This window comes from Callorhinus ursinus, unplaced genomic scaffold (assembly GCF_003265705.2).
Source record: "Callorhinus ursinus isolate GAN/ISIS: 27379988/994484 unplaced genomic scaffold, GSC_fseal_2.0 scaffold25, whole genome shotgun sequence".
In the NCBI taxonomy this organism is placed as follows: Eukaryota; Metazoa; Chordata; class Mammalia; order Carnivora; family Otariidae; genus Callorhinus; species Callorhinus ursinus.
Window position 1 is genome coordinate 38,436,485 of NW_027397087.1, and position 26,503 is coordinate 38,462,987.

Consider the following 26,503-nt stretch of genomic DNA (forward strand, 5'->3'; position numbering starts at 1 on the left):
TCCTAACTCCTCGCCATGCCCCTCCTGCTTCCCCTGTGCTCCCCTCCTCAGAGAGGAGAAGGCAGACCAGGAGATACATCAAGCCCCAGGCCTGGCACTGTGTCCCCCCTACCCAGGGGATGACAGGGCTCTCTTAGCATGTCCCAGGTGCCCTCTCCTGTCTATCCCAAAACCTCATGGGAGGGGGAAGAGTTGTGAGCCCCTCTGCGAGGGAAGGGGGTTCCTCCCTGCAGACCCCTCAGATCCGGGTGCCCCTCACTCCGTGGTCCTCACTTTTCTACCACTGCTGCTCTAGCCCCAGCTTCTTGGCACGGCTCTCTGCCACCTTGGGGAGGGGGGAAAGAGGCAGTGAGAGGTGGGGAGGGGCTTGACCAAGTCTGGGAAGGGCAGGTCAGGGGCACGGGGCATTGGGCGTAGGGGACCATGGGCCTCCTGGGCATGCAGGCCTGGCAGAAGCACAGAGGCGGAGGGGTGCTGAACACCAGGTTCTGGGCACCCTCTGGGGCCACCTGCTGAGCCCCTCCAGCTCTGGGTCCCAGATTTTCTGGAGCTCAGCACCCATCCGGGCCAGCTCCAAGCCCACCTCCTTCAGGGAATGCTGGGAAAGGGGGGGCGGGGAGAGGGGGTCATTGGCTCCTAAGCTGATCTGGTGCTTCAGGACATCACCCCACTCTGGTTTCAGAGCCCCATTCTCACAGGGGCCTGCCTGGGACTCTGCCTTGACCCAAACAAGGGGCGTAATGGCCGTCAGGTGCTGGGAGAGGCTGATAGAACAGCACTTGGGGGAGGGAGCAGGATGGCCTCATTCTGCTCCTCTAGCCGTACACGTGACTACAAACTCCCCCGAATCCAAAAATGCAAATGGGTGATAGTCCCTCAGGGCTCCCTATTCGCTATACCACCCAGCCTAAAGGCTCTTGAGGGCAGGCCAGATTTCCAAACCCTCCCCATCTCCAGATCCTCCCGTCTCCCCACATGCAGGTCCCTGGCCTGCAAAGCCTTAGCCCTGATGCACTTTGCATTGATTGGCGAGCCACAGTGCAGGAGCAAGACCACCTGGTGCTCCAGCCTGGGATGGAAAAGGCCCTCTTGTTTTTTTTGTTTTTGGTGAATTTTTTATTTATTTGACAGAGAGAGACACAGCGAGAGAGGGAACCACAAGCAGGGGGAGTGGGAGAGGGAGAAGCAGGCTTCCCGCGGAGCAGGGAGCCCGACGCGGGGCTCGATCCCAGGACCCTGGCATCATGACCCGAGCCGAAGGCAGACGCTTAACGACTGAGCCACCCAGGCGCCCCTAGGCTCTGCTCTTGACCCTCAGGGAGCACACCCTGATCCCAACTCCCTGGGTCCAACAGGCCAGGCACCCTACCCTCTGTGCCTCCTGAATTCAGTCCTGCCTTCACCTCCCCAGGTGGCCTTGGTCTCAGCTCCTCCAGTCCCTGGTTACCAGGGCCCAGTGTGGTCTTAGAGGGCTCAGTCCACACAGCAAAGGTGGATCAGAGTCTTCTCCTTTGCCTGGGAGGCCCCATCTCTAGCCCTACCCCCACCTTGATCTGAGGGAGGGCAGCCAGGACCCCAACCAAGCTTTTACCTCCTGTGGGAGCTGGAGCAGCTCCTGCCCTGCCTGCCCCCGAGCTCTCCCCTCTACCTCTGGTGGTGCCCACCCTCAACACTACTTGGCTCCTTTGCCAGCTTTGGCTCTGGCAGCTCCTGGGGCCTGGTGGGACAGCAAGATCTGTCCCTTCATCCCCACCCCATTCTGAGCATCATTAGCCCACCCAAGGTCAGGGGGCCCCTCAGATCGGGCACAGGCCCAATTCTTAAGAGTTGGACATAGTGTGACCCACTGGGTAAACCGAACAGGGTCATGGGATCAGTGAGGATCAGAACCCCTGAGTACTGCCGACACCACTCCCAGTGTACAGATGAAGAGCTGAGCCAAGATAGCCAGGGCCACCAGGCCACAGCCTTTTCTGTGTCCTTAGGAACCCTGTCCTCCCCGCCTGAGAGGCCCAGGGAGGATTCCACAGGGGCCTCCCCCACAGTCTGTGTGGCTGGGGGCTGAGGGGAGTGGGCTTGCCTGGTGCCCACTCAGCAGGTGACAGTCTGGTCCCTGGGCCTCAGGGGGGCTGAGGGTGGAGTGGAGCACACCTGCCCTGTGCAGACTCTAGGGGCTTGCCGGGGGCTCTGCCATGGCCTGCACCTGTGGGCAGAGGCTGGGTGGTTAGTACTCAGGGACACTGGCCTCCCTTCTAGGCTGATCGGACTGTCCAGGTTCTCCTTCTTGTTCTGGGCTATGAGCAGGCCTGGGCCATGCGGACCTGAGGGCACCACAGGCAGCCTCCAGCTCCTCCCCACCTTCCACCTCTAGATCCTGGCAGCCATCTGGTTTTTCTTCCCCAGAGCCTGCATCTTGCTCTGTCACTAGTCCATCTGAGGGGACCCCCACCCCATCCTCTTGTGCCCATAAACACACACAGGCTCTTGGGTCTGGGCAGGGCCTGGCCTGTAGACAGGAGCTCGATCTCCAGCCTGGACCCTAGCCTGCCTGGGGGCTTACTGAGCAGTGCCCACCCCTCCTCACAGCGGCCCCTCCTGTGGCCCCTCCAGTCTTTCTACAGCCGTGTCAGGGGCCTGGGGTTAAATAAGGGGAAGAGCGAGACAGAACAGCTGGGTCCCCAAGATCTCAAGACATACCCAGCCCACCCAACAGGAAGGTAGCCGGAAGCAAATTGAGAGGCATTATGGGTTGAACTGTATACTCCCCCCAAAAAGCTATGTTTGTGTTTTACCCCTAGTACCTCAGAATGTGACCTTATTTAGAGATAAGGTCTTTGCAGAGGTAATCAAGGTGACATGAAGCCATTAGAGAGCCCTAATCTAATCTGACGGGTGTTCTTCTAAAAGGGAAATTTGGACACACACACACACACACACACACACACACACACACACACACACACACACGGAGAGCGCCTTGTGAACAGCAAGGCAGAGGTTGGGGTGATGCTTCCACAAGCCAAGGAACAGCAGGGACTGCAGCCACCAGAAGCCCGGGAGAGGCAGGCACAGGTGCCCCCCCCCCCCCCCCCCAAGCCCCCAGACGGAACCACCCCTGCCGGCACACTACCACACAAGGGGGCTGAGATGGAACCCCGGGCGGCAGGTCCCTGGCCCCAGCAGGACCCTGACTGGAAGCGGGCCTCTCGCCTCCAGGCAGCCTTGCCTGCAGCAGCGGGAAGCGTGCACTGATAGGAGCGAAACTTTCATGACTGCATGCCGACCCGGCTCTGAGCCTTTTCCGTGCTTGCCGGATTGAACCCTCCTACTCAGGGGCTGGAGAACTGGAACTGTTCTTGGTGTCTGTTTCCTTGTTTGTTTACAGATGAGGCCCAGAGAGGGAGAGTAACATGCCCAAGGTCACGTAGCGAGTAGACTGTGGAGGCAGGATTTGTGCCCGGTGTTCAGGCTCCGGAGCCCACAATCTTAACCACTAATGTGGGGACAGTGAAGAGCACAGGATCCTGGGATCAGGATTGGAGGAAGACAGACTGAGGTGAAGCCCCAGAAGGGGTCAGTATAGAAGGAGCTTGAGGTGGGGGATGGGATGGAGGTGGAGGGTGCTAGAGGCCCTGGGAGCCCCTCCACCCTCTTGCCAGCTAGCTGTTGCCCAGTCTCCCCGAGAGCCTCTGCCCTACTGTGACTTTGACCAATCGGTTACTCCCCACAGGACCCCTGCCCATGACCCAGCACGGAATTCTAGGCCACCCTCCCTGGACAGGCGCAGAGCCCAGGGCACCCACTTGCTCACAGAAGGTGAGTCCTGGGCAGGCCTCCCTGGGGACTGGAAGGCCCTAGAGTTGGGGCCCACAGACACTGGTTTACAGATCCTTTGCATGTTGTTTGCATAGGGCCCACCCTGCACCACTTCCTTCTGGGCACCTGAATCCGCCCTGAGGCGGAGAGAAGGTCTCCCGCAGCACTGCTCACCCTCCGGCACTGTGAGCCCTGCTTTCTCACTGACGTTGTCCACTGCAAACCCCCGTCTTGACTAGTGTGCACACCCCAGAAAGCGTAGAGTCTCCCTCCAGGCCCTGAGGAGACAACCCCCGACCCTCAGGGGTCTGGGTCGAGAAACAGACAAAAACTTGAGATTTCTTTCTGTACAAATGCACAATTGCAGACAATCACTGCAAATTTGCTTCCTTGAGGAACTAACAGTCCTCTCAGAGCAAAGCTCTGGACCCCAGTTCAAGATACACTGATTCAGACCAATCCCACATTTTACGAGGCCCAAGGCTACCGAGACCTTCTCTCACACTCCTTCCAGCCGGATCAACAGATCAGCCTCACTGCGGCAGAACACACCCCCATCCTGGGTCCTCGCAACTCTCCATCCCTGCATCTCCCAGCCACCTCCTTGCTGACTCTGTTTCTCTGTGTCTGTGTGTGCACATCTGGGAGCATGTGTGTGTCTCTGGGGGTGTGTGTGGGTGGGTGTGTGTCCACCAGTCTGTCTGCTTGTGCACACAAACATTTGCCCTGGAGGCTAAGGGAGGGCACCAGCCAGAAGGAGGTGGTCCCCAAACTGGAGTTCAAGTCTGGTGGACAGGGCCCCAGACACCCCAGCCCTTGCTCTGCCCCCCTTGCTCTGGCCTGTTGCATATTTCACCCCTTCACCCCCTCTACTTCTCAGCGGGGTCGGGGACTGCTCACAGCACTGCCCCACCTCCACACCTCTCATCTTTGGGCCTTTGCAGGTGCTCCTCCCTCTTGCTGAAATGCCCTTCGTTCCTTTGCCTGTTCATCCTTCCATGACAGTTCAGAGGCTCAGAAATCCCCTCAATGCGGAGGATGTACCCATCTGCTGCCCCCCTCCCCAACTCCCACAGTGCCTCTCCCCTCAGCGGGCATATTGTAATTGCTCACTTGATGATTGTGTGGCCCCAAACCACAAGCTTTTGGGGACAAGGAGTCGTCCAATCTGACTATGGTTCTCCTTTGCACAGGAAAGGGCCAGACATGTAGTGGCTGTTCAGAGAATGTATGCTAAATGGATGGATGGATGGATGGGTGGGTGGATGGTTGGGTGGCTGGGTGGAGCATAATGAGGAAGAAGCAGGAGAAAGGTAGTGTAGGGGTAAAGCTAGGGGCCATCCTAAGAGCAGGAAGAGACTAACTGGCCTGCAGTAGGGAAGACTGGGCAGCGGGGAAGAGAGTGAGGAGGGGCTGTGGGGAGGGGGAGGAAGGCAGACAGAGGGCCCCCAGCGGGAGGATGCCAGGCCTCACTCTATCTCTGGCAGCTCTGCAGCTCCTCTTTAAAGTTCAGGGCAAATGCCACCTCGTGCTTGCGTGCCTTCCAGGACGCGGCCACCTTCTGATGTGATTCTTCCTCTAGCTTTCCCTGCAGGGGCACTGGTACCTCCTGGGCCTGGAGGGTGCTAGTAGAAACGGAGCAGTCTAAACACTGCATGGGCCCCAGATAGCCCCAACCCATTTTCAATGGTTTCTTTCCAAGTTGCACAGATGTCCTCACTATGTCTCACTGGCTGGGATGGGGACTGGGGCAGAGATGCCTCCTCCATGGCCCCTACACACACAGAGCCCCTGTCCTGGGCACTTCCACTCCCAAGCATCCTGACATCCTTAGCAGCCCAGCAGCTAAGATCATCTCACCTCCCGCCGCCCCACCAGGCTGGCCCTGGGCCAGCAGTACCACCCCTTGGCCATGTGTGGCAGAGACAGGACTTGTTTTTTTTAAGGTTTTATTTATTTATTTATTTATTTGACAGAGAGAGAGAGCACAAGCAGGGGGAGCGAGAGAAGGAGAAGCAGGCTAGCAGGGAGCCCGACGCGGAACTCAATCCCAGGACCCTGGGATCATGACCTGAGCTGAAGGGAGACACTTAACCATCTGAGCCACCCAGGCGCCTGAGACAGGACTTGTTGAAGCTTTAAGATTTCCCACATGCTCCCCTAAAAGGGCCAAAATGGGACAACCAGGAGTGTTGATACCTGGGGAAGGGAGCCTGGCTTTGGCCCCATGGTTCAGGGTTTGGGGCTCTGGACTATTCCAGCTGGAGACAGGCTAGCCCACCTCCTGTCTACAGGGTCATCTCACCCAGTGTGGAAGCAGGACACCCACTCCAGCTTGGACAACCTGAGGGTGGGCCTGAGCAGCCACTTGCCATGTCTCCTGGCCAGGGGCCACCCCCAGCACTGATGGCAATACTGCCCTACCCGCACGCGGCCTTGGGGCTCTGCCTCTGGGGCCTGCACGGGGCCCTCTGACACCTGCTCTCCTTGAGGCCGCTAGGACGGCTGCTCTAAGCGGACCACTGGTCATTGGCACTTCCGCCTAGCTCTTCCAGGCCTCCTGTTCACCTGTGAAGACCCCCCACTCCACCCAGTCATGGCTTAGCATCCACCAGGACTGTGGGGCTCATGTGGCTGGGATCAGTCTGCTCAGGCTAGCTGCCACCAGAGCCCCTGCTTTCCTCAAACTCTGGGACGCAACTCTTCCAGGAGGCCTCCTCCGACCCCAGCCCACAGAGGCTTCTCTGAACTCCAGGCTTTGGTTCTGGACCAGATAGTTTAACACTGGACAGTACCAGGATGCACATTACCAAAGGGTGCTCTTTTTCTGGGACCACAGGGTGAATGGCGTGTGCTAGAGCTGTGCTATGTCGAGGCCCTGCTCCATCTGTCCCTCCTGGACATTCTCTTTCCCATGGTGTCCCTAGAGCTCCTCACCTGCCTTCGGAATCCCCCAAGGACAGGGTCTAGACTCCCCTGCTTCTCTGCCCCCTGGCATAGGTGGGCACAGGCTGGCTCAGTTGGCACCCTGGACTCCCTGTGGGGCTGACCCTGCCGGCTGTCTTGGGCCACCTGGGTGAGCATCAGCAGCTGCTCTGCAGCAAGGTCGCATCCCGAGCCTGGGCAGGGATTAAGACTCCACCCAGGCCCTGAAGTGCCTGGGCCCTGTCACCATCCCACCTCTGCTCCCGGCCCTGCAGGCCTGACACCAGCACCTCCTGCAAGTACACATCCCAGGGTCTCCTCACAGCCTCCAGATCACACTGTTTTGACGCTGAACGAGTTCTTCCCCACCCTCGGGGCTTTGTTTTCCCATCTGAACCAGGAGGGGAGTCGGCTGGGTAATGGCAGTGTCTTCCCAAATATTGGGGGGTGGGGGTGTTCCTCTCTGGGCTGCACAGAAATCTTTGCACTGCCCTCCCTCCCCAGCTGCTGCTCCAAGAATGAAGACCAGAGAATGAAGTATAAGGCAGGGCCAGTATTCAGGGCCCTGCCACGCACCCAGAGGAGTGCTCTGGGCCAAGGGGCTGTTGGCTCCTCTGGTTCAAACACGGCTGGCCTTTTCCACTTCTGTCTGCAGTAGAGGATCCTACCGGACGACCTCTTCCCCTAGGCCCCTCCCCCACAACTGGGCACCCTGATTTGTCTTCTGCGTCCTGGTCTGGCCTCCTCCACTCCTGTCCCTGGGACTCCTGCTCCAGGTAGGCCAGGGAGCATTCCACCTGCTGGGGGGAGGGCTGAAGGCAGCACTGAGCCCCTGGAGAGGGCCGTCCCTGCCCCCAGGCACAGCAGTGCCTGCAGATTCTGATAAAGCAGGCTGGCTCCACCAGCTGTGAAAACCCCAGCCAGGGGCCCAGCTGCCAGCCCAGCACGGACCCGTGCCCTGGCTTGTACACAAGGGACACAGCTCCAAGGGGGTGCCCAGCTATTATCACTACGGGCTCCAGATGTGTGACCCTCCACCTCTAGCTGAACCTGAAACACCAGCTGCTGATGGCTTTGGAGCTCCAGCAAGAGGACCAGGGACACTGTCGTGGAATGCTAGAGAGCTGGGAGGCAGGAGCAGACAGGCTGTCGGGTGAGTCCCCAGGGTCACCCCAGACACCGTATGGAGCAGGAGCTTTAGGAGGGGCAGCTATGGGCTGAGACCCCCAGGTCACTAAAGGCTTAGGTACCTAGGCTATCACAAGGTGGCCCTGCCCACCACACCCTCACATGGGGCAGGGGTGCTGGGTGCCTCCCCTAGAACCTTCAGCTTGCATGAACCTTCACCTTCCTCTCTCCCTGGGGACTGCAGCTTTCACCAGGGGCAACTGGGCCTTGAAGGAAACTGTTCTGTCCACTGAGCTAAAACCAGCCTCTCCCTCCCACTCTCCCTCGGGGGGCCACAGGGCCCCCGGTCCTTCCTTTGCCTCCAACCAGCACCTCGAGCCACATCAAACAATGCACTGCACACCTCCAGAGGGCGCCATTCGCGGAGATGACACTGTTCAGCACAGCAGCCCTGTTGGGGACCCAGTTCCCGTCTGTCTCCTTTGGATGCCCCAGACCTTGACAAGCCTTCCTGAGAACATGACCCCAGATGTGAGCACCAGCCCTGAGCATTCTGGAGCTCTCAGCCTGGGAAGAGGCCCTTGCTAGCACAGGGGACCTCCTGAGGTCCCCTATGGATAAGCAAGGAAGATCAGGGAGGGAAGGATGGACGCCTCACTTTCTGCTCCTGCATGAGGAGCTCACTCCGGGCCCTGCAGAGTCCCAGCTCACATCCCTGCCTCCACAGCACCTGTGCTGGCTGGACATGGCCTCCAGTATGGCCTGCAGGTGGCCAGCCAGCTTGGCCCAGTGCCCTGGCTCTCTACCAGCCATATCCACAGGGCCTTCTCTGAGGGCCTCCCGTCCTGCTCTGGGGCTCTGTCTGAGCACCTGCCAGGAAAGAGGAGCCAGGCTTCAGCCTGGGCTTCAGGCGCTGCCATGCCCACCTTTCCCACACTCACCTGCACCCTTCAGTGGGGCTCAGTGAGCAGGCACAGTCCAGTGGCCAAAAATGACAGGAGGGCCAGGGGAACCAGATGGGGGAGGGGCATCAGGTCCATGGGGCTCTGCCTCAGTTGGGAGACCCTGGAGCTAGGGCACCAGCTTCTGAGGCCCCTTCAGATAATGGAAACTGAGGCCCTGATGCTGAGCATGCACCTATACCTGACAACACCTTGGCTCAGGATTTTCCCTGGTGATTGAAATTTCAAATAAGCATCTGCCTCAACCCCACTAAATAGTTCTCAGTTCCAACAGCTTCTATGAGCCACAGTGCTGACTCTGGCCCAGCCCTTTGCTGAACAACCAAGTTCACCTGGCCCTCCCCGGCTTCAGGAGGGGGAACTGAAGCTCCAAAGGGGACGTCAGTTGCCCCAGGTCATGAAGGGGGTCCACTGCAAACTGGGCCCACACTCCCCGATCCCTGCTGCTCCCCTTCCCAGTATAGGAGTCTGGAAATGGCAGGGGACAGGGAAACATTTTGGGGACACCGTAGTTTAGCTCTAATATAGGGGGTCAGAAGCCCTTAAACCAAGTTACTGCTTCAGTACCCCTTTGGCTTCCATAGCTTTAGCTGGAAGATGGGGGTCCTGAGCCCTAGGCCTCACCCACTTCACCTCCAGGGACTGAGCCTCAGAATTCTACCACTGTCTTCCCACCCATGCACCTGGGCACCAAGCACTCTGCCCCAGCTCTGTGTGGGCACAGGGAGAAAGTACCGAGGAGAGGGTCACTGGGCTGACCTCCCCCACCCCACTAACTGACTTGCTCACTCACATTCCCAGACCCAATCCCTGCTCAGGATGGCACTGCCACCCACCAGCCCTCTCCCCGCAGACACCTCTTCTCTCTCGACTCCACGCCCACATTCTTGAGGCCGCTTCCAAGCTCTCTCTCCACATTTCACCACCACACAAGGCCTCTCCAAGATGGACTGTGAGGACTGTCCGCCGCCCCCACCTCCCACACCCTGGCACAGCGCCCACAACTCCACTCCAGCTGGGTGCTCTGTCTTCCCACTAAAAACAGGCGCTCCCCACAGACCGCCCCCAGCGCTTACCGAGAACCCCAACTCTGCCTGGCTTGGTTGTGGAAGGGCTCATGGTCTGCGGGAGTGGGGAGTGGCACGGGCCAGATGCTGAATTTACAGAGCCTGCGCAGAGGAAGGCACAGCCCCCAATGCTGTGGGAGCACAGGGAAAGGGAGCCTGATTCTCCCTTGGAGCGCCCAGGAAGGCTTTCCAGATAGGTGACCCTGGAGCTGAAGCTCAAAGGTGAATTAATTGCCCTAGAGAAGGCAAAGATGGATGTGGCAGGCGAGAGAGAGAGAGAGAGAGAGAGAGAGAGAGAGCAAGAGAGCACAGGCGGCAGGACAAGGAGGGGATCAGAGGAGCTGGGGCCTGGAGAAGGCAGCAAGCTGAGCCAGGAGCCCAGCAGGGCAAAAGGGAGGTCACAAGGGCCAGGAGCTCCTGTGGGTCTCAGGTGGCTGGTAGCAGGGCTCAGGGCAGGGGCATTTCCCCGGTTCCCTTGAACTGTGTTGCAGTTCTCGGCCCGCACAGAAGAGGCTTGGTGGGCACAAGGATAGAGGCCTGGGGAAAGAGGTGGGTCCCAAGGGGCTGGGGATATGGAGCAAGGGTCCTCTGGAGGTGGCCCTCCGCTTGAGCTGCCAAAGTTGCAGGCTTCCAGCACTGGGGGAACGAGGTGGGAGGGTGTGTGTGGGGGGAGTTACCTGTACTTCACCTCAGGTTAGATCTTTTTCCAAGTGCCTGACACTGCCTCTTTTTCTCCTAGGTGTGAGTTCTTTCGGGAGCAAAAAGACAAAAGAAGGAAGCTCTAATGGTAGAATCTGAGGCACGGGAGAGCTACTGAACTGCAGATTTTGGAGAGGGGGCTGGGAGATGGCTCCTACTCCATTTCAGAGGATGAGAGCGGCTTCCTTACCGGGAGGCAGGGACTCCTGGGTTCCCAATGTGGGAAGGGCTGGTGGGAAGATGCGCCCGACTTACCTCCTCGGAGCCCGGCGCCCAGGGCAGGGCTGGAGACAGGAGCCGCCTCGAGCTCCTCCACCCTCAGCTGCCCACGCGGTCCTGGCTTCTAGGAGCCATGGAAACCGCGGGCCACACCAAGCGGCGGGGGGGAGGAGACAACACAGTCCTTTCGCGTCGCTGAGTGGATGAAACCCTGAGGTGAAACCAGGCTGGTGTGGCCGTACACGCCCAGCAAGGGGGCCCGGGCAAGAATGGCAACTCATTACCTTCGGTCCCGGAGGCAGGATCCTAAGGGAGCGGGACCGAGAGGCGGGGACAGCCAGGCCCTCGGTCACCCACAGCACACTGGAAGCGCCTTCTGAATTTGTTTGGGGGGCGGGTGCATTTGGTTGGAAGGGGACCGGGATCCGTTCTTGAGGCCACATGAGCGTAGCAAGCCTCTGTGTTGCCTTAGCTTCGCTTGTTTACTTCGGATGGGGTGGTGGAGCTAACAGAACTGGGGCCGCACCCCCGTCAGGCCACGCCGTCGGACCTCAGTTTAAGCGAGAGCCGGAGACCTAAGATCAGAGGAACAGCCTCAACCCCGGAAGGAGGGGCCCGGCTCGCAGCGCGCCTGCCCGGGCGGGGAGAGGACGCCTCGCATCAGGGGCGTGGCCAGCCCTCATTGGGGGAGTGGGCGCGGCCCGGAGGAGCGGGGGCGGGCGGCCCGCCCCCACAGAGAGGTCCGGGGAGGGGCGGGGACCGGGGAAGACGCGCCGGCCCTCGCGCTCTGGCGCTGGCGGGGAGTGCGGGCGGCCAGAGGCAGCTCCCGCCCGCTTAGCTGGGCGATACCAGCTAGAGCCCTGGGGCGTGAACGCTCACAATCCGTGAGGTCCCCCAAAAGACCCGACCTTGTCTTTCTCCTGTGGAAAGTGGGGTCCCGTTAGGGGCGGGACAGCGGGTGGGAGGGGCTTCAGCGATCCCACCGTCGCCGCCTCGGCGAAAGGGGGCGTCGAGTGGCTCGGAAAAATGGCCCGCGGGGTGTGATCGCGGGCTTTCCCTTGGCGGCGTTTTCGTTTTATTGAGACAGTGCGGGTCTGCGTACGGCGCTGCTCAGGGAAAAGGGAACTTCCTTTCCCCCAGACCCCGTCCCTCCAGAAACCCCGCCGACGTGGCTCTCGGGGTTCTTCCCCGAAACTGTTCTGGATGCCCACGGGAATGCGGGCGTGCCGCAGGTCTTTAATAGACCCCACACACAAAGAGAATAAGGTCTCATTTGCTTCTTCCACGAAACCGGGAGCGGCGCCGGCCTTCCCGAGCCTCTCAGGACACAGGCCTCCGTCATCTTTGGCGCCCTCCGGGGTCCCCGGGCCAGGCGGACGCTCAAGGTCCGCCGGGTTTTCACTGAGGCAACAGCGAAACAATGCCCGCCCCTCCGCGCGCAGGAAAGGGTTGGCGGGCATGGGCGGAGTCGGATCTACAGAGGAGGCAGGGTCCCCCGGCCGGGTCGGGGCTCCACCTCTCGGCTCCCGGCGCCCGCGGGCGGGGACGGCACCCGGGGCGAGGCTTGGGGCCTACGTGCGTCGCGACACGACGGGGGGCGGGCCGCGGCCGGGGACGTCCCCTCTGCCCTCCCGGAACCAGTCTCCACTGCTGCCGCCCGAACCGGGGCAGCGAAGGCGGGTCCTCCAGAGCCTTCGAGTCGGGGCCTAGAGCGGCTAGGCCATCGAGCCGGGTCGAGCAGGGACTGGCGACGGCTGCGTCACGCGAGGGGCGGGGCCGTTGCGGGCGGAGGCCGGAGCCGGAAGCGGAAGAGGCGCTCAGAGCGGGGAGTGGGGCCTAGCCGCAGCCGGATCCTGGGAGACGGTGAGTGTGGGCCCAGGCCCGCGGCGGCGGCGGCGGCAGCAGCGGCGGGGGGTGAGTCGGAGGGACGGGCGCGCTGGTGCGGGTCTCCGGGCTCCTGGTTCCGTCTCAGCCTTGTCTCTTTCCTTTCTCCCCCTCGGCCCGCCTCTGGCCGCGGCCGCGACCTCTCACCCCTGACCCGCCGCTTCTCCCCCGGAGGGGCGGTCACCGCAGACCCCGACCTCTCGATCCCGCGGTGTCGGAGTCTGAGCCAGAGCGGCTTCTGAGGCCCCTGCAGGGATCCAGTTTCTGCCCTGCACCTCCCGCGGAATGGGGTCGGGGTCCTACCTGGGAGAGCCTGGAGGGGCCTTTAGACCCCTCCCATACCGTCTGCTCGAGGCCTGCAGACTCCTCCTCCCCGCGCGGCCTGAAGTTTGATTCTAGCTCAGGCTGGCCATCCGCCTGTCTCCCGGGTCGCCCCTCGCCGCTACTGGCGGCGGTTATGGGGGAAGGGGCTCAGATCTCTGAGAACCCAGGGCGCCTCAGGAAGGGACGCGAGCGAGGGCCATAGGCCTCCAGCGTGTTTTGTTGTGATGATGGAGCCGCTCCAGCCCGGGGGAGGGGCCGGGCCAAGCTGACAGTACAAATGCCCGGGCTGCTCCCTGGACCGGGAGTCTCTGTGTGCTTTAGTTCCGGGTGCGGGTGCCCTGGTGTGGAGCTGGGGTGGGAGTTGCCTGGGCCAGGCCCCCGTCGAGGCGGAGTTGGCTGCCTTCCTGCTTCCCTCCTCCATGCCCTTGAAAAGGAGGAGCGTTTCACCCGGTGTTGGCGGCTTGTAAGGTGGCAGGTTTGAGGTTGCAGTGGTGGGGCAGCGTCAGCCAAAAATAACCATGGGGCGCTGGAGTGGCTGGGATCCGGGAGGGCAGATGCCGACCTGGCTGGCTGCTCTTCTTGTCAACCCAGTTCTCTGGCCAGGAACTGCAAATGAGAAGTCAACTAGGCCTATGCTCAGAAAAGCTGGCATTCTTGGCCTGGTTTCCTTTATGTTATCTCTTTCTTCGCTGTGTAAGAGCAGAGCCTTCCTGAACATAATTGTGACCCTTCGCTTCCTTAACCTATTTGCTGGGGTCTCAGAGGTTCAGAGATAATTGAAGAGAAACGGGATCTAGAGCCTTGGCTGGGAAAATAATGAGGGACATCTGGTATTCCCAATATTTCCCCTGCCTAGAATGTGTTGAAGCAGAGGTTATCTCCTCTCTGATTACCTTGTGTGGTACTTTATAGCTCTCATCCCTGTCATCTCCATCGCCAAGTTGGCTGGGAGGTGTTGTCTCCCAGTTTTCAGGTATGGTGGCCAAGGCCTAGCGTCATGAGGCCAGTAAGTGGCAGCACTGGGATTTAGTTTGGGGTTTTCTACCCAGAGCTCTCTCTCCCCTTGGAAGGGACTTATAAAGTATCTTTTATGCCCTAACATAGACCCAGAGGTGTTGTCTGGAATCTTTTTAACCTTGTTAATGAAAAGCTGACTTCATTAATACATTTGACCTAAAGGCGTGTGCTAGGCACTGTTAAAGAAGTGGCATAATTTAATCCTCACAGAGTCCTATAAGAGATTACTGTCCTCTTGTTGCAAGAGGAGGTTGAAGGTCAGAGTAGTTTCATCTTCCATGTCACTTAGGGAGATGTGAGATACTGCCTTCATTCCATAACTTGGGCACCTGACCCAGGGTAATTGCAGGAAAACAGTGAAACATTAGTCAGCTGATCGTCAAAACAGAAGAGCAGTTTAAGCTCTTGAGGAGCTGTCAGTGATTTTACATAGTATTTACCTCCAAGGGGGGTTGCTGGGGCCTGGGCTTCCAGGTAGATAGGGGAAGAAACCTGCTGGTGGGGAGATCGAGAGCAGGGATTTTCTCAGGATCATGGAGAAGCTCCCAGGGATTTAGTCAGATGTGCCTGGCCGCCCTGCCCATCCACAGGGAGCTGGTTCATTCTGCTCTCCTGACAGACCCTTCTCGTGAGATGGGACCGCCTCAGTGGGTTTGTCCAAATGTGCTTAGTCAGGCGAGCCCAGGACTGACCACCACTGGGGTTGGCTAAGGCCAAGTAAAGGGTTGGGAGGAAGGCTGGCCAGCGTTCTGGGTGTGGGTGGAACAGTGAGCTGGCCTCACAAAGCCATCTTCCTCAGCAGGTGTCTGATCCAGCATGACAATTTCCTGTGGTGGATTTAAGTCCCTGCTGAACAGGGACAGTGAGGTAGGGCCCTTTTGGCCTGCCTCTCTGAGCACAGAAGCTTGCCAGGCACTTAGCCCTTTGGCTTCTCCTGAGATGAGCACAGGAGAGGGGACTGGAACAGGGGGTCTAGCAACGGTGGTACAGTTGGAGGCGAGGAACTGGCTGGCATGGCACCGCAGCTGGTCAGAGGGTGCCCCGGGGGTCTTGGGCAAGAAACTAGGGTGCTCTGAGGATGCTGGCATCAGTTTACTGGTGCTGAGACAGAGCGTGGAGCAGCAGGGGCTGGACAGACCCCCAGGTCTGTTTGGCCAGCCCCTCAGATCGGCTAGGGAATGTTTGTAAGACCCTATGCGCCTCCTTCTCCAAGGGCTGGTCTTCTCGTTTCCGCCTGTGGCCTCTCACACTGATCTGTGGTCTTTGCTCCCTTGAGTGGGGTCTAGTTCAGGGCCTCAGCCAGGCAACTTGGCTTCAAACTTGCGGGCTTTCACCCTTTGCTCCTGTGTGTTGGCTCCCTGCCAACAGCCCTTTGACTCTGGCCTCTGGCTTGACAGACCAGTCACTTCATAGGACCCCACAGACAGGAGGGAGCTGCGCCCAGGAGGCTCTCCTCTCTCCTTGGCCTTGGTCTCCTGGGATGGTGCTTACCAGCCCCGCCCCCCTTCTGTCTCTGCACCTGTGCTGGCTTACCCCGGTGCCCTGAGCACTCAGGCCCCCAGGCCCCGCGATGCTGTGCTGGGGAGGCAGCTGTTTGTTTGTTCATTGGCACAGAAGGGTGTTGCCCGTTGTGTGCTGTTTGACCAGTGTGACCTCAGAGCTCTTTTTTGCTTCATAAACCCCTGGGAGGGGCTGCCCCCAAGCACAACAATGGGCCTCTTCTTCAGGAGCGCCTAGGCGCCCCGAGCAGCCCCGGGGGCTGGAGTGGCTGGAGGTGGCTGGCCGCCCGGCTGCACATTAAGCAAGGCTCTCTCTTCCCCGCGGCCTAGATGCATCACTGTAAGCGATACCGCTCCCCTGAGCCAGACCCCTACCTGAGCTACCGATGGAAGAGGAGGAGGTCTTACAGTCGGGACCACGAAGGGAGACTGCGGTACCCGTCTCGAAGGGAGCCTCCGCCCCGGAGATCTCGGTCCCGAAGGTGACAGGGGGCTAGGTGGGAGGGAGGGGCTCCATCACTCGGCAGGGCTGGGGAGACAGTGTGGAGGCTTGTGGCGGCCCTGGGCTCCTTTGGGGCCTGCCGCCTCTGCTACTGTGTCCCTCCCACCCCCCAGAGCTCAGCTGCGTTCCCGGGCCTCTGTGTTCACTGTCGTCCTGTTGCCCCTCTCTCTGTCCCTGAGTCTTCCTTCTCCAGACACGTTCCCCAGCGTCTAGGCCGGCATCTCCCCTGCTGACTTCTGAGCCTCCCTTGTTGGGGTTGAGAACGCACCCTCTGTCCTTTCCGGAGCTCGGCCCCTCATCCTGTATTAGCAGCCACAGGGAGCTCTGGGGCGCTGGGACCCTCCAAGGCCCGGTGCTGAGCCTCCTGCCCTGGAGGGGTGCTGCCAGCTGCCCGGGTTCCAGAGGCGGGACTTCATGCACACGCTCTCCCCCCACCCCCACCCCCACCCGATGCCTCCACTCCAGCAGGCCACCCTGGGAGCTCTTTGTGGGGCTTCACCACACGCCTTTTGCCCAGAAGCGAAACCCGGGCTAGTGGGAGGAAGGTCCCCAACTTACTGATGTCCTCACCCCCCTCCCGGCAGCCACGACCGCCTGCCCTACCAGAGGAGGTACCGGGAGCGCCGTGACAGCGACACGTACCGGTGTGAAGAGCGGAGCCCGTCCTTCGGCGAGGACTGCTACGGGTCTTCACGTTCCCACCACCGCCGGCGGTCGCGGGAGAGGGAGCCGTACCGGGCCCGCAAGCACGCCCACCACTGCCACAAACGCCGCACCAGGTCTTGTAGCAGCGCCTCCTCGGTGAGTGGTGGCCAGAGTGTGCTGGCTGGGGCTTCAAGGTCCCATCTCTTTCTAGCCTTCTCTCAGGCTGGCTGGTCTGGGTGAGTACTGCCAGCCCCGCGCACGCGCATTGCGTGTGCGTGCGTGTGTGTGCGCGTGTGTGTGTCTGTGTCGTCTGGTCCAGGTGCAGGGCTGAGCGGGGGGGGCCCGGCCCCTCCGACTTCTGGCCGATGGCGGCGGCAGTGAGAGGGGCTCTGGTTCCGGCGCCGGCTGGCCCCCCGGCCTGTCTGCGTCTCCACGCTGCTCGGGGCCCCGGGCCATGTGGTGCGCGTGGCCGGGGACACTTAGGGAACCTGATAGGGTTGCTGGTATGTGGTCTGGAGCTGCGTGGCCAGGTCCCTCCCGCCCGGAGATGGCCCACAGCCACAGCCGCAGCCATGGGCACTGGCTGGAGTGCACACGGGTAGGGGAGGCCTGTCAGTCAGCTCAGGCCGGGAGCTTCCCTCTTTGACCTCTGACCTCCAGCCAGGCCCTCTGCAGCCTCGCCTCTTCCCATGAGGGGCGGTCAAGACAAGGGGGACAGGCCGCCCATGTGCCGGGGCGCGTGGACGGATGGCAGGAAGGCCCGCAGCCCCAGGCCTTGTCTGGTTGCCGGCCACACGCCGGGAGCGGGGCCTGGCCGTGTCGGGAGCGTGGAGGTGGTCTGGATCTCTGCCGCGCTGCACTCGGGGGCCCCTCGTGTGTCTGTCAGGTCGCGTGCCATCTTCTCCTCTCCTCCCCATCCCTCTTCCCTCCCGCCGGCCAGGAGGCCCCTGAGGAGTAGCGGCGGGACCGGTGCAGGGGCCGGGCTTCTCTTCTGCTCCGCTTTCCTGTGACTTCCTTGAGCGGCCATGGCTTGAGGGTCGACCGCGGGCGGCCCAGCGCGGCCTGGTGGCCTCTGTGCACGCCGCCACACACTGCTGCAGGATGGCAGCGCAGGTCTGTGGCCCCGCTTCTTCTCTTCCGGGTGCCCTCTGTCGTCAGGAGGCGCGGGATGGCCCGGCCTGTGAGATCGTGGGCGCCGAGGCCAGGGCCGAAGCTGGCGTGGGGCCCGTGTGGGCCGTCGTGGTAGGAGGGTCGCCCGGCCTGCTGAGGCTGGCGGCATGAGGGCCGCCGGCGGAAAGCCGTTTCTGGTGGCGACGGGAAGTGTGGCCGCGGAGGCCCGTGTGGGGGCAGGTGGCGGCTTGGCTCCGAGTGGCCGCTGTCGGGCATGCGCAGGGCCGCGTGTGCGAACTGAGGCAGGCGAGGGCCGGCCGGGCGTTGTGCAGCTGGAGCCAGAGTGGCCTCTGGCCGTTGCGGACGAGCGGACCCAGGCTGAGCCACAGCCACCTTCTTGCGCCGTTCTCGCTGCGTCTTCACGCTGGCTGGAGCCATCCCGGGAGGGCCCGGGAGGGGGACCCTCAGTGGCGAAGGGAGCCGGGGCCCGGGGCTCTCGGTGCCGCCCGGCCCCTCGGCAGCGGAGGCTTGGTCGTCTTTCTGAGCGTTTGCAGCGCCCTTCTCTTAGATAATGTCCGAGTTTTCTTTACATACCTGTAGCTGTTTTTACTTTTCTGTTTTTGAAGTCAGTTTGTGTCTTGACGTGTCCCTTGCAATATCCCTATCGTTATATATGCTGTGTGCCTTATGAAATGCTGGGATCTGGAAAATCCAACCAACCAACCCACCGGCTCCTCACCGTCTCCACCTCTGCCTTTGACTGACACCTCAATCTGTCAATCGGAACCGCCTACCATGCGATTGGTCGGATGGCGTTTCGGGGGGCGGTGCATGCAGAGAAGCCAACAGAGCAGTAAGCGCAGCAGCCGGAGTGTGGAAGATGACAAGGAGGGCCACCTGGTGTGCCGGATCGGCGATTGGCTCCAAGAGCGATGTACAGCCACCTTTCGTAAAACTTTACCTCTCTACTTTCTCCCCCCTTGTTAGACGAGACCTCTCCTGTCCGGAGGGGCCTCTAGTGCGCGTGGCGCCTTAGCGGGGCCACCAGTAATTGCCTGAATGACACAGACGCTAGCAACTTCTGTTTTTAAGAGCGTAGCCGTGAGAGAGAAACCTTTTTTGTTTTTGAGAATTTGAATGCTGTGAACTTGCAGGAGCTGCCGGCCGTCTGCCCTCCAGGCCCTCATGCCCTGCTTCTTTTCTCTCCTAGATGAGATCGTGGGGAACCTGGGCGAAGGCACGTTCGGCAAGGTGGTGGAGTGCTTGGACCACGCCAGGTGAGCGGTCCTCCTGGGCAGAGCCAGCCTGCGGTTCCTGAGGGCGGTGGGCGTCAGAGCCTCTCCCATGGCTTTCCAAAGGGTCACGCCATAGGGTGCTGGCCTGGGCGTGCTGGGCTTCTGCTAATCCCCTGAAATAGGAAGAAATTCCCGGGGCTCCGCAGGCATGTGGCCTCCCTGCCCACGAACTGTTGGCTGGCAAGGGGCGCTGCCCTGGCAGCCCCTCGGGCCCCCGGGGCTGTGGTGGTGGCTGTGGGGCACACGGCCGAGGCCCCGGCTCTTCAGTGGTCCGGGTCCGCTTCCTGCCATCTCATGGCGGGTTGGGCCTGCGTGGGGGTTGGGAATACTGCTGAGCCCAGACCAAGCCCGAGCCCCCCCTACCCCGCTCGGGAGGTCTGCCTGAGAGGCTGTGCGCGGCCCGGTTGAGAGGAACAGGACTCGGGCTCTCTGACTTAGCCGGCCGCCACCTTCTCCCACGTGGCCAGGCTTGATTGCAGGTCCCTCTGAGTGCGCAGGTAGAACAGGGCTCTATCTGTGTGTGTTTGGTGCTTCTGGGGAGTCTTGCTGCCTTCCAGGCTGCATGGTGACATGCTCTTGTCCCCTCGCCATTCCTCCAGACCAGAACTCGTGCCCCTCTACCTTAGGCTGGAAGGCTGCCTCCTGGGAGCCCGCTGCCTCCCTCTTCTAATGGCACTCTCACTGGTCTGGTGCTTTAGCTACCAGGTGTTCGTGTCCTTGTTGTGTCATTTGAGCCACATGCCACCCATCACAACCTTTCCACTGTGTTAGAGGTGAAGAGATCTGACCCATACCCCCCAGGTGTTGAGTGCTGGCACTGAGTACCACTGTACGGGGTGCTCAGAAAGAGTTGGACCTAGCCATCCAGCTAGCTCTGTGGCTTCCATATAAGGTAGTGACAGTGACTGACAGGAAATCTCCCTGGGCTCCCAGTTCCCACCCCTCGGACCCAGTGTGGCCCACCAGGTTAGGGCTGGGGCCAGTGGGCATGGGGACGTGTAGACCGCACTGGGACCAGAGAGACAGGAGGCAGACCTGCAAGCTGTGACACACAGGGGCAGCTAAGCTCTCTGGGCCGTGCCCCCGAGTAGCTGGAGGGGCAGTGAGCCTCTGAAGTCACTGAGGGGCAGGCACAAGGCTCGGGGGACATTTAGGGGGTCCAGAGGGAGTTGGCCAGAGGAGTGGTTATGAGGGGGTAAATTTCACTTCGGCAAAAGGGCCTGATCCTCAGCCATCCAACCCTGGTGGTGGCTGCCCATGGGAGTGACGAGCTCCCTGTGTTGAAGATCAGAACGCCATTGAGGGAGCCTGGAGCAGGTGGCCTTTCCTCTGAGGTCTTTCTCTGCCCTGAAAATCTGGGAAAATGGGAGAGGGAGAGAAAAACAAGGGTATTCTCCAGAAGATGCCTCTGCCCTGGGGCCTGTGAGCCTTTTCCTTAGGCACCAAGGCCAGCCTCCCGGAGGCCTTAAGGAGCCACATCCTTATGGGCCAGGGCTGTCTCACTCTAGTTCCCCACTGGGCTTCTAAAGTCTGGCTGGCCCTTCCCAATAGCCGCCAGGCCTGGCAGTTGAACCTCAGCACGTTCCCTGCTCTGCTGGCACCCTGGAGGTGGCCTATGGGGCGGGGCTGGCAGATGGGAAGCGCAGAGCCAGGAATTCTTTAAAATCCTCACTGACACTGAAGAGGCCTCCCGGCACTCGGTGGTCTCTGATACGTGCTGTGGCTGGTTGCTAAGCAGGCTGGGGGGGGCTAGAGGAAGTGTAGTAAAGGGAGCGCCCCGGGGACTCGCGGCGAGAAGACCCTATTGCTGGCACCCTTACCCTCTTACCAAGGCTTCGTCCCATCGTGGAACCCCCACCCCAGGGGGCGCTGTTTGCCCAGACCTGGAGATGTGCTTTAGGAAGGTCAAGAGGTGCTGCGAGAAGGTTCTGGCTGGGATGGCCTGGCCAGGGTCAGGGCTGACTGGCCTACAGGTCGGGTTACTGAGTGAGCTGGTTCCGGTGCTGGCAGGCGGGCTAGGCCTCTACTCCTCTGCGCAGTCTCCCGGGAGCTGGCAGTGGCTGGCATCAGATAAGGCCAGGCTGGCCCCAACACGCTAACTCAGAGACGCCAGGGGAGCTTGCTGCTGGGAGAGTGGAGGTGTGGCGTCACCGGGGGGCAGGCTGGGGGGCAGGTGTCTGCGCTCGCCAGACACCAGGAACTCCTGTTCCCGGACTCCTGAATGGTGTTTGCCAGGAGTTGCCAGATCGGGGTGGAGGGTGGGGGGAGAAGGGCAGGGGCCCTTCTCCTGAGAACCGCTGCTTCCTTCCCGGATCCCAGAGGGAAGTCTCAGGTTGCCCTGAAGATCATCCGCAACGTGGGCAAGTACCGGGAGGCCGCCCGGCTAGAAATCAACGTTCTCAAAAAAATCAAGGAGAAGGATAAAGAGAACAAGTTGTGAGTGTCACAGGGAACCAGAGGGAAGCTCTCGGCGGGGATGGTGTCCGCTCCGGCCCCAACTGCCTAGACCCCCTGGCGGAGCCATGTTCTCTCACCTGGTTGGCGCCAGGCCTTCTCCTGACGCACAGGGCCGGGCGGCCGGGCCCAGAGCCAGGACAGGTGGCCCAGTGGGCCCTGCCAGAGGAGCCTTCGGGTTGCAGGGCAGGCTCCACCCCAGCCATTGTGTGGTGTGCGCTGAGGCCGACTCCCAGGCCCGCTTCCGTAAATAGGGGCCTCGTGGCTCACAGCGGGGGTCCTGGGTGGGGGTCAGACGAGACGCAGCCCCGAAGCTGCTGGGGCTCGCACGCGTGCGCTGAGCAGCTCCTCTCCCGCCAGCCCCGTGCAAGCCGTGCGGGCTCAGGAAGCTCAGTTCCAGGAGCTGGAGAAAGAAAGGCACGATTCCATCTCTTTCTGAGGCGCAGGGACTATGGCCGTGTCATAAGTCGACAGGGCAGGACCCCTCGGACCAGCCTCCCCCTGTGGCAGTAGGAGGCGGTTTAGTCCTCCCCTGAGCTGATCTGGGTGACCTCCGGTGGGAGACGTGCTCCTTGTCTGTAACCGATGGTTTTTTTTCAGGAGCACGTGTGACCCAGGGGCCTGGGAACGGGGACCGGCTTCACCTGAGGGAGGGGCGGGGAGCCAGCCCCCCAGCAGAGACTGAGCCCCCCCCCCCCCCCCACCCCCATCATTCTCCTCTAGCCTGTGTGTCTTGATGTCTGACTGGTTCAACTTCCACGGTCACATGTGCATCGCCTTTGAGCTCCTGGGCAAGAACACCTTTGAGTTCCTGAAGGAGAATAATTTCCAGCCTTACCCCCTGCCGCACGTCCGGCACATGGCCTACCAGCTCTGCCACGCCCTCCGATGTAAGTGTGCGCACCACCACTCCCCCGTGCACACCAGCACGCTGCCGACCATCATGCCCGGCCCAAGAGGCGCCGGGTCCCCTTGGGCTGAAAGGCTTTCAGGGAGGACTCTCTGGGAGGAGGGAGAGGCTTCGGTCGCCTCTAGGGGCGCCTGAGCCCGCCTATGCCCCGGGCACTCAGGAAGAAAGGAGAGAGTGCTCCAGAATCTGCCCAGCTCGCCGTCCTGCAGAGGATGGAAAGGTTGAAGGCTGACTGGTAGATCCCAGCCCCAGGCGCTGCCCACACAGACCCTCCACCCGACCGTCCCTTCCCATCTGCCTGCTGGCCTTTCGGAGCCTCCTTTGGAGGTGCATGTGCCGCGCACCGCAGGATGTGGTGGTATGCGCAGGGCAGAGGTTCCTTGGAGAGGAGGTAGATAGGCCTAGAGCTAGGCTGTCCGGGGTCTGCACGGATGGAGGGAGCAGGGACGAGCACTCCCAGCGAGGGGAGCTGCTCAGTGAGGGCCCAGACTCCAGCACGTGCTGAAACTCAGAGGAAGAGAGGGCCCGTTGCTGGGGAGAGGTGCGTCACACCTCGGGGAAGGTCTTGACCACCAGCTGGGAGCTTGGAGCCAGAAGGTGCTAGGTGGCAGCCGGGTGCCACCATGGGTGGGGCGGGGACCGGAGGAGAAAGGTAGAGGTCTCCTCCCAGGCTGAGGGATGGAAAGAGGCAGGGCTGGCTTCAGGGGTGGCCCTGTGGTTATTATTTTAGTTCAGTGTTCTATTGTTGCTATCTTAACATTCTTTGAAACTTCTGAAAAAGGGGACCTGCATTTTCATTTTGCCCCGGACCCACAAATAATGTAGCTGGTGCTGGGGAGAGGGAGCCTTCCCAGGCTGATGCTGCAGCCTCCGGGAGAGACTTGAGGAGCTGTTCTAAATGGGAAAAGCATCCCCTGCCCCTTTTGTAAAGTATCAGACCCAGCCAAGGCCCCAAGCACCAAGAACGTGAGAGGGAAGCCAGTGTGGAGGCAGAGACCGCTCTGCTCCCCGGGCCCCCTGCGGGGGTCGGGGGTGCGAGGGTCGCCGGCAGGCCAGCTGTAGAGGTGAAATCTGGCCCAGTGCTGGCAGAGGGGCCTGAGAAGCAGCCGGGGTTCTCAAGGTTCTGCTTCTGTCCTTCCTGCTTCCCCAGTTCTACATGAAAACCAGCTGACCCACACAGACTTGAAGCCAGAGAACATCTTGTTTGTGAATTCGGAGTTTGAAACCCTCTACAATGAGCACAAGGTATGGGCCGGGAGAGGGCAGGGCCACGCCCTGGGGTGGGTCCCCCGCCGGGCCAGACTCCTGACCTGGCTTCCTTGCCTGTCAGAGCTGTGAGGAGAAGTCGGTGAAGAACACCAGCATCCGGGTAGCTGACTTCGGCAGTGCTACCTTTGACCACGAGCATCACACGACCATTGTGGCCACCCGTCACTATCGCCCACCTGAGGTGATCCTTGGTGAGTGACTGGATAGCCGCCACCCGATAAAGCGGACCACTGTCAGGAGGGTAGAACTACAGGCGGGGATGCACCTGCCCCCGGGGGCCGGTGTCACACTGTGGTGGCTCACTTGGCCCTACACAGAAAGGGTCTTCTGTTGGGGTTTGGGCAAGAACCCCGCCTCGCCAGAGCGGCAGCTGTCCTTTGACATCTGGGCTGGGAGCCCAGGGCTGAGTCTCACGGTCTCCCCCCCACGTTGGCTTTCAGAGCTGGGCTGGGCACAGCCGTGCGACGTCTGGAGCATTGGCTGCATTCTCTTCGAGTACTACCGGGGCTTCACGCTCTTCCAGGTAAGGCTGAGGCCTCCCACAGCATGCGGCGCGCCTGAGCGCTGCTCCTCGGGCGGGCTACAGGGGCTGGCATGGGGAGCCCTGTGACCGCCCCCCGCCCCCCTCGGGCAGCACGCTGGCACTCTCGGGCTCCTGAGGTTGGGGCAGTGGGGCTCTCAGGGCAGGAGGAGTGAACATTTGAGGCAAGGGGCACAGCCTGAGGGAGGGTGCAGAGAGGGGCCGGGCAGGGGCACATTCTGGGAAGAGTAAGGGAAGTCACTGGAGAGAGGTGCAGTGATGGACAAGTCCACCCGAGAGGTTAGGGAGCGTGCACTTGACCTTGAGCGAACAGGCTGGCCACCAGGTCAGAGGCTGGGACTACTGTTCACTGGTGGGTTCACATCTCTTGGGGGCAAGGAGTGTCCCTTATTTTTTTTGAGGGGCCAGAGGCTGGTACTGACCCCTGCTTGCTCTATCCCTGCCGTTCCAATAGACCCATGAAAACCGAGAACATTTGGTGATGATGGAGAAGATCCTAGGGCCCATCCCATCACACATGATCCACCGTACCAGGTAAGGAGCCCTGCTGGTGCCCTCGGGGCTCCTAGAAGCCTTCCCTCCTGTCCCCTACTCCGAGTGACCTGGCAGACCACTTGCCCAGACCTTCCCGCCCTGCTGCACCGGGCCAGCCCCCAGACTGCCGCTGTCTGCCCCCCAGCCCCCACCCAAGACACATCTCCCCCTGCCACCCCTAGCGCTTGACCCCTTCCTTTCCTTTGCTTTCAGGAAACAGAAATATTTCTACAAAGGGGGCCTGGTGTGGGATGAGAACAGCTCTGATGGCCGGTATGTGAAGGAGAACTGCAAACCTCTGAAGGTCAGTTTCTGGCTTCCCCCAGCTCAACTCATGCCAAGGAGACCCCAGGCACTGGGCAGACATACAGCAGAGACAGGCCAGGCAGCTAAAGGCTGCCTCCTCGCTCCAGCTCTATGGGAGGCCACACCGAGGCTGCTGGGTGCCGGCCGGCTGTGGGGCTGCTTGCACACCGCCCCCGAGGGGCCCTTAGCCCCGCCCCTTCCCCACAGGGTGGCTATGGATGTAATGGGGGAACACCAGAAGAGCCAGATGTCAGAGACCCTGCTGCTTCCTGTCCCCCCTCTTCTCTCAGTTTTGGGAAGAACTAGGCAGGACTGAGGTGAGGGGGAGGGAAGACATAGACCTGGCCAGAGAGCCTGTCAACTGCATTTGGTGCCCGGACAAGTGAATTCTGCAGAGGTGATTCTACCCACCTGTCAGGACTTTGCATGCGGGGGCAGAGGCACCGAGCCAGCAAGACCACCCAGTAGCCTGACAAGTTCAGAGCCAAACGCTCTACGCAGGCATGAGAGGAAAAGGAGCGGCTCACTGTCCAGGAGGGCAGAAGTAGTCCTCCAGGGAGGCAGCACTGCCTCCTCAGCCCATTGCAGCAAGGCTTCCCAGAGGCACAGGGACCTGCTGTGGCTTCCCACGACCCTGCCATCACACTGAGGCACCTTGTGTCCCTGAGCAGAGTTACATGCTCCAGGACTCCTTGGAGCACGTGCAGCTGTTTGACCTGATGAGGAGGATGTTAGAATTTGACCCTGCCCAGCGCATCACACTGGCGGAGGCCCTGCTGCACCCCTTCTTTGCTGGCCTGACCCCTGAGGAGCGGTCCTTCCACACCAGCCGCAACCCAAGCAGATGACAGGCGTAGCCCCCCCTCCCCCCCACGAGCTGGAGCGCAGGACTGGGCTGCCCGGCCTTCTCTCCAACTTCCACCACCAGGCCTCAGGGCCAGAGCCACCCAGCGAACAGTGCAATGTGAAGGAAGGCCGGAGCCTGCAGGGGACGAGACTTGATGCCCAGCTGCCAGAAAGCACAGATTTGACCCAAGCTATTTATATGTTGTAAAGTTATAATAAAGTGTTTCTTACTGTTTGTAACCCCTGGTACCGGTGTGTCCGTCTCCAGGCTCCTTGCCTTCCCCTCCCCCTACCTTATTAATAAAGTCTTTCTTAGCAGTTCAGCTTGTGGAGAGCTAAGTGTGAACTAGGCTGGCACGGAAGGGCTAGCCAGTGACAAGATAGATGCCGGGTGGCCCTCTGGGCCCCAGAGAAGAGCCCGGAGGTGGCAGGCCTGCTGGAAGGCACCGGTTCCCCTAGGCCCCACGGAACCTAAGGCAAAGGGCCGACCGGGCCTAGCCTGGCAGCATATAGTTTCACCTCTCCTGGCCCCATCACCGACTGCCACTTCA

General features: G+C 61.0%; 1 protein-coding gene across 4 annotated transcripts; it reads left to right on the plus strand.

Annotated features, from left to right (window-relative positions):
• Positions 1 to 3,730: 3,730 nt before the first annotated feature.
• On the plus strand, positions 3,731 to 26,192 carry CLK3 (CDC like kinase 3). Of its 4 annotated transcripts, XM_073877366.1 has the most exons (15): positions 3,731 to 3,816; positions 7,397 to 7,517; positions 7,786 to 7,894; positions 10,638 to 10,685; positions 15,871 to 16,022; positions 16,627 to 16,843; positions 18,635 to 18,731; positions 19,008 to 19,074; positions 21,412 to 21,528; positions 22,270 to 22,436; positions 23,607 to 23,701; positions 23,787 to 23,916; positions 24,166 to 24,248; positions 24,721 to 24,800; positions 25,014 to 25,771. In XM_073877366.1, the coding sequence occupies exons 4-15, from the start codon at positions 10,683 to 10,685 to the stop codon at positions 25,420 to 25,422; spliced, it is 1,617 nt and encodes a 538-aa protein (XP_073733467.1). In that variant the 5' UTR covers positions 3,731 to 3,816; positions 7,397 to 7,517; positions 7,786 to 7,894; positions 10,638 to 10,682; the 3' UTR covers positions 25,423 to 25,771. The 4 variants fall into 4 exon arrangements, with proteins under 4 accessions (XP_073733467.1, XP_025740002.1, XP_025740003.1 ...); XM_025884217.2 differs by lacking the exons at positions 3,731 to 3,816; positions 7,397 to 7,517; positions 7,786 to 7,894; positions 10,638 to 10,685 and adding an exon at positions 12,469 to 12,730; XM_025884218.2 differs by lacking the exons at positions 3,731 to 3,816; positions 7,397 to 7,517; positions 7,786 to 7,894; positions 10,638 to 10,685 and adding an exon at positions 12,469 to 12,679.
• Positions 26,193 to 26,503: the final 311 nt, after the last annotated feature.

What these genes read in the sequence shown, in the direction of transcription:
- CLK3 (XM_073877366.1), top strand. An exon ending in AAGGATAAAGAGAACAAGTT is followed by an intron (nt 21,529 to 22,269) that starts GTGAGTGTCACA and finishes ATTCTCCTCTAG; the next exon opens with CCTGTGTGTCTTGATGTCTG. An exon ending in CACATGATCCACCGTACCAG is followed by an intron (nt 24,801 to 25,013) that starts GTAAGGAGCCCT and finishes CTTTGCTTTCAG; the next exon opens with GAAACAGAAATATTTCTACA.